Source organism: Seriola lalandi, unplaced genomic scaffold (assembly GCF_002814215.2).
Source record: "Seriola lalandi dorsalis isolate HSWRI2012SDOR001 ecotype SW California unplaced genomic scaffold, Sedor1 jcf7180002054898, whole genome shotgun sequence".
Classification (NCBI taxonomy): domain Eukaryota; kingdom Metazoa; phylum Chordata; class Actinopteri; order Carangiformes; family Carangidae; genus Seriola; species Seriola lalandi.
In genome coordinates, this window is record NW_019525450.1 from 1,483,729 (window position 1) to 1,489,868 (window position 6,140).

Sequence of the window (6,140 nt, forward strand, 5' to 3'; positions counted from 1 at the left end):
TGGCTGCTGGCTCACAAAGTAAATCTCCAGACAGTAGCTCTGTCCTTGCTGCTTTTGATCTCATGCCGTCACACAACCAGGTTAGATAAGCTGACTATTCAGGACAACTGAATAGATTCACTTGTGATTTAGAATAATACCATTGTGATGCAGCATAATCCCTGCTGTAATAACAACATTCTCAATGCATTTTTGTAGTCAAGCGATTCCGGGTAATGCTGTCATATTATTCCAAGTCTTGGTGCATTCATGTATTCATTTGGTCGCTCTCATTCTGAACACCGAGCAAAGTACTCATGTTCATGCATATGTCAATGTGAAGCTCACCCTGACGTCTTTCATTCCAAAGAAATTTAACAGATAAAAAACGATGAACAATACTGGTGAGTTTTTTGTTACACTGATGGTATGTTACTGTGTAGAACAGTTTGGTACAGGGCACAAATTACACACACTAACACACTCACACTTCAGTGGCAATCTAGTGGTTCCTGATTGCAGGCCTTTCTTAAAATGGTTAGCCTGCACTTAAGCTTGTGTAAATAGTTTATTTGAAGGGGGGTGACATTAAGAGTCTTTGAGTAAGCATCTACACAAAGCAAATTTAATTGACCTAACTGTAACAATTTTAGGTTTTAATCAAATTGTCCTCTGAAGGTGCTGGACATGAAAAGGCATTTATTTTTGGAAAGTTCTGACAAAAATCTGACTCAGTCCTTGCTTTTACTGCAGCGGTCCTCATCCATGTTGGGTTGATTTCACCCAAAACAAGGTTGAGATGCAGCCGGTCCAGCTGCTTCAGAGCGTCCTAAGCTCAGAGTGAGACTGTGAGGCTGGAAGTACTCAGCCTGGGTTATATCAAAGACTCTAAAAATAGGATCACTGACTGTCTTCTTGATATTTAAGAGGGACAAGAACTATACGGCGGTGGTTATGAGCGAGTCCTCGGAGGTGAAGAGCTCAAGGCGGTCCTCGGTGAAATGAAGATTAGCTTAATTTCGCTCTAATTGAATTCGCCAGAAATGATCCTGGGAAGAAAATGTCATAGGAGGGCCATTGCAATCATTCGTCTCACTCATCACTATTACATCCCTTTGTACTGTACAGTGCAGAGAGTTCTGCACCGCTAAATTACATCTTAACATCTTCCCCATTTGGATCCTTGGGAAATAATCATGTCAAGTAGGATTGCATGGGGCCAAATGACTGATATCTGGAGTTCATGAGATGAAATAATTTTGGAAGCCCAGCTATAAGGTAGTGTTCATTTGTTCACGACAGGAATCATTGTTTGCACCGAATACGTTTGTTTAGTTTATTGTTTGGCAAACAATTATTACTCCAATGTTGGAGAGCTCTCTTTTTTGCTGTTATATGACTGGTCCAGAATGCCATGATCGAGCATGTTCCCCTGCCACTGGTGTTCAGAACTGATGGAACAGGCAGAATTTATTTTTGGTCTATCTACTCATAACAACTAAGGTTCAGAGTGGTGCTCTTAGAATTGTGCATGAAATATGGCCAAAACTTAAATTGAGTTTGTGGAAATGACATAAATACCAGGACGTAAGCACTGCCCAATAATATAAAGTCTAATTTCAGTCACATCATTTGCAAGATGCAAGAGCAACTTCTTTCTTGCATGTGAGCCATTGTGGTAGATGTTCAACATGTGTGAACACCAACAAAGGTGCAGATCACCTTCAAAGCTACACTGTGTTAGGGGTTTATTGGCTTTTTTTCCCCCTCATCCACAAACATGTTCAGTAGTAATGTCCTCTACTTTATAATCTGCTTCAACATGCTGACAGCATGGGCAGTCTCAGAGGACAAAGAGGTGGTTATAGGAGCTGAACTCTTCTCAGGGGGAAGGACATAGATTATCACTAGCACTCATACACTTTAATTTCTTGTCTTGTATCAGTAAGTGACATGTCTTCGCCCACATGGGTGCAGAGAGGATGAACATGGCATGTTTATATCAACATGACAATTGTGCAGTTGTCTGCCATTTTACACAAAAGTCAGAAGTCAACAGAATGTTTTAATACAGGAAAACATTTCTTGATTTTAGTAAGAAAAGTGTGAAATTGAAAGCAAAAAAAACAAAAACAAACAGCCGCCCCAAAAATAACCTGTTTTTCATCCTCTAGTTTTGCTCAGTGTGAATCTACTTGAAGCTTGTTTGTTAAGTGGTGATAAATGGCGGTTGGTGTTAAATGGGTGAAGCGTCCCACCTTGCTGTTGCTGCGGACATCCAGCCGATGCCAGCGCCTGTCTGCCACGTTCACGTTGCCTGGCAACTGTAGTACCACTGTGCCAGAGCCGTGGTTGATTTTCAAGGTGGGGGTCCCATCTATCAGCTCTAGATGGAGAGAGAGAAAAGGGGAGAGCCGGGAGGATTGGTGAGGGGTGAGATTACTTTCTTTGAAATCAGCAGGTTTTAAGAAATATTGAGTTTTAAGAGCTGCTGTCAATAGTTTGGTTTGTTGACATCCAATATTTGATGCTGTTCAAGTCTCTAAAACAGCATTGAAATCACTGTAACTAAATGATGCATGCCAAAGAATTAAGTGCATAAAATTGCATATATTATGGAGTACACACTGACAGTGTGGTAAACTGCTAACGTTGTCTCTGTATATCAACATTAATGAGGATTACTGCACAGAGCCTGTTGTGATATCCTTCTTTTTTTTCTTCACATTTCACGGCAGTCAACAAACATCAGACAAAAGTTATTACATTCTATTTTCTGATTTACTCAAATGGGAAATTAAAAGTTAATGAAGTGGTTAAGGCTGCTTGCTGTGTGCATATGTGAGGAATTACGGGATCACATGTCTGCCAACCAGCACTGGCAATCCATCATCATGCATGCCGAACCTCAAAAGTTCATACAGCCACATACCTGTGAACACTAAGCATCTTATTGTTTCTGCTCATACTGCTGTGGCTGCCTTGACTTCTTACTTCGTGCAACAGTAGCCTCTATTTAGAGACCGCATTACAACTTTCAAAATGTCAATATCTGGACTTTATAAAACCGGATCTCCATTTTTACTCCTCTAACGTGTCTATGTTATCAGGTCAAAAGGATAAAACTGGTGTTATTTTATTTTTCCTCCTGTTGCTGTTATTGCCTGTGGAAAATGTCTTCCCACAGTCAGAAGCAGCTTTGATTAATGCTGTCTGTCATGTTAGTGTTCTGCAGTGTTTTATCACACAGCTGATTGTTACATTACACCTTTTCATTAATCTGCAGTCTGCAGCAGCGAGGACAAGAAGTAAACTTCTGGAAAAAAAAAACCAAAGAAAAACTGTGTCAGTAAAATGATTTACATTCAATTCAGGAAATGTGAAAATTACTACTGTGACTGCAGCGACTTCACAGAAAATATGTTGTAATTGTGTTGTTTTGAAGTTATGGCTTATGTGAAGACTGTTGTATGTCTCTGCTGGTTGTATTCAATTAAAAATAATAATAGGCCGTCACAGTTCATGTCCAATAGCTCATTGTTCCCAATTTTCCCCATTGCCACCCCTGCAGCTACATTTCCCACGCTGCCCACCGCAGAATTAGGGATTCAGTTTCCACCGAAGCATTTAGTTCTCATGTTTCATTTTGAGTACTCCCATTTGGCAATTTCCTGGTTATCGCCTCGTCCGGCAAACTGAGGTGGTTACTGTTACTGAATACTAGAGTTATAATTTAGCCCAAAAAATAGAAGTCAAAACTCCAGTGTGAGTTTTGCTAACTTCTAACGTTGTGTTCATTTATAAAACAGACAGTTCTGCTCTTTGATTAGCTATGATTGGCTGAGCCACACACGCACAGTGTGAGCGGGTCTACAGTGTGAGTGGTATACATTTACTGTCTCTTAAGTGGTCGTGGTTGTGATTGTTTGTTCATGTCACAACCTAACAACAATACAACACTAGAAACAGTATGAATTTATGCCTGATTTTGCTGCTTGCTTTTATCTGCTAACTTATATCTGATGAACTCATTACAAGATCATATTAGTCTAACACTCTCTGCTCTCCCTCCAAAAACAGTTCAGTAATGATAACAATAATAGTATTATTAAGCAAAGTAAAACAAGTTTTATTTCAGTTTTCACTTTTAAATCAAGGTTGCATGTTTAGGTCCCTCTAAATTTCTGAGATTGCTAAGCAACGTCAGTAGCTCTGCTGCAGCAGTGAAAACAAAAGAGAGAAGAGAGATCTGTGTTGCCAGATCTCGACAGGTCTTGAACAAAGTCAATTTTCTCCTGGTCTGTCCGTCTGAAAAAATATCATTGTAATGTCAGAATGTTGTGGAGATCTGTGGCTTGTGAAAAATGGATCCAATATTTATTTTGGTGACTACATGGGGTGAAAGAATCATAATCTGTGATCACATTCACCACTCCCATTGAAATGAGCGGACTCTGACCTGCCGCCGGTCTCCTAAAGGGGAAGGTGACAAAACCCATGTGCCGCAGATACAGGAAACGATTGTAAGTGCGCCGTCTCTTTTCTCAACCGTCTCTGACGGGCCTGTAAGAACTCCAATGTGAGGCGCCCTGCAGGCATCCTAACCAGAAGCCTCCTACAATTGCACAATTAATGACGATATCCAGATAAATACTAATAATCAGCTCCACGTTGTGCCTAACGACCCCCCGTATCTGTTAACTGAAGCCTCTTGGGGCTTATTGCTTTAGTTTGAGTCAGTAGAAGTTGGAAGTCAAAGAGAGGCTGACAAAAATCAAATTCTCTTCTTACTGCTCTTCAATCTGCCGTGTGTCTGACTTCAGCGGAGCTTTCGTCATCCCTCTTGCTGCATCTCTCGCAATGTCAGTCTGTCTATCAACACTCTTTCATCTCCTGTCTCTCTTTTACCTCCTGCCTTGCTTCACCCTTTCATTTAGTTTTTCACCATAACTGACTTTTTTTTTTCTTTTTTTTTTTCCATTGTGCTGCTTTCAAATAATTCACATACACTTTCTACTGTCATTCCGCTTTTTAACTGTGCCTTTTATGAAACCACTGTTTTCTATCAAGCTTACTTATGACATGTATCAAGATGTGAACCTGAACCTTAATGTTTGTGTGCAATCGCATCATCGCCACCTTCTCAAATGATTTCAGGTGATAGATCTTACAGCATCTTCACCTTGAGCTAGAATAAATTAGGTGTTGTTGAGTGGGTGAGATGCTGCTCTTCTCTAATTGCCTTGTCAAAGCTGACATGCGCCTTTGTGATGAGTGCCCCATACTTCATTATGCTACCTCTCATACAGGTAAAAAAAAAAAAAAAATCCATTGCCCTGGCTGTGTCATTTTTTAATCCACAGGGAGTGCAAGTTTGCTGTTAGCCTCTCTTTGCCTCTCAACTTTTCTTCAATTACCTGCAAGTTGATTTAGCCTGCTCTGGCTGCAAAATGAGTTGCTGCTGCACTTCAGGAATGATCCAATTAATTTTAATATATTGGCAGAGGCCAGACAATTGACCAGAAAGAAGAGAGTAAATTCAATATATCAGTTCAATCCAAAAACCTCCCTCCTTTGTTTAACTTATCCACTGTGGTCTTTAGGCTCTACCTCACTCTCCTTAAATCTTGGTCACCTTATTCATTCCCTTCTCTCATTTACTGCCCCCCTGGGACCCTTCACCTTTTTTTTTTTTTTCTTTATCTCACTCATCTCAGTCTCTCAAATTTCCAGTCTTCAGGCTGCCCCCTCCTCACTCTCTGCGGAATTTCTGTCTTTCTTGAACCCCAGAGTATGCTAACGCTATCAGTGCCAACCCTCCGTTTACACCCACACTGGGGCAGCCAGATATGTCAGAGCCGGCAGTGTACACTGACGGCCACAAAGGACACCTGCATAAGTCTGACTAAAAAGATCTTTTCACAGATGTGCATATGGACATATGTATGTTCGATGTACGCACAGACAGACACCCAGAACCCAGTTAAAAGGTAGATTGACCAACTGATCGCCTGCCACGTCTGAGGAGCGTTCTTGTCAAGATTGACGTGACATTATCCCAGGAGATGAGGACAGACTTCAGTGGTCTCAAAGGAGGAGCACAGGGGGAGAAGCATAGCAGCAAGAAGAGAGAGAATGGGTGGGGAGTGGGGGAGTGGGGG

General features: G+C 41.1%; 1 protein-coding gene across 2 annotated transcripts in view; it reads right to left on the reverse strand.

Moving 5' to 3' along the window:
• LOC111672264 (neural-cadherin) overlaps positions 1-6,140 on the reverse strand; it is a 232,992-nt gene that overhangs the window by 72,570 nt on the left and 154,282 nt on the right. For both annotated transcript variants that reach the window (XM_023429642.2, XM_087180218.1), the window contains one exon: positions 2,238-2,365. In XM_023429642.2, the coding sequence (XP_023285410.2) occupies positions 2,238-2,365 (128 nt within the window). The remainder of the gene's footprint in view (positions 1-2,237; positions 2,366-6,140) is intronic.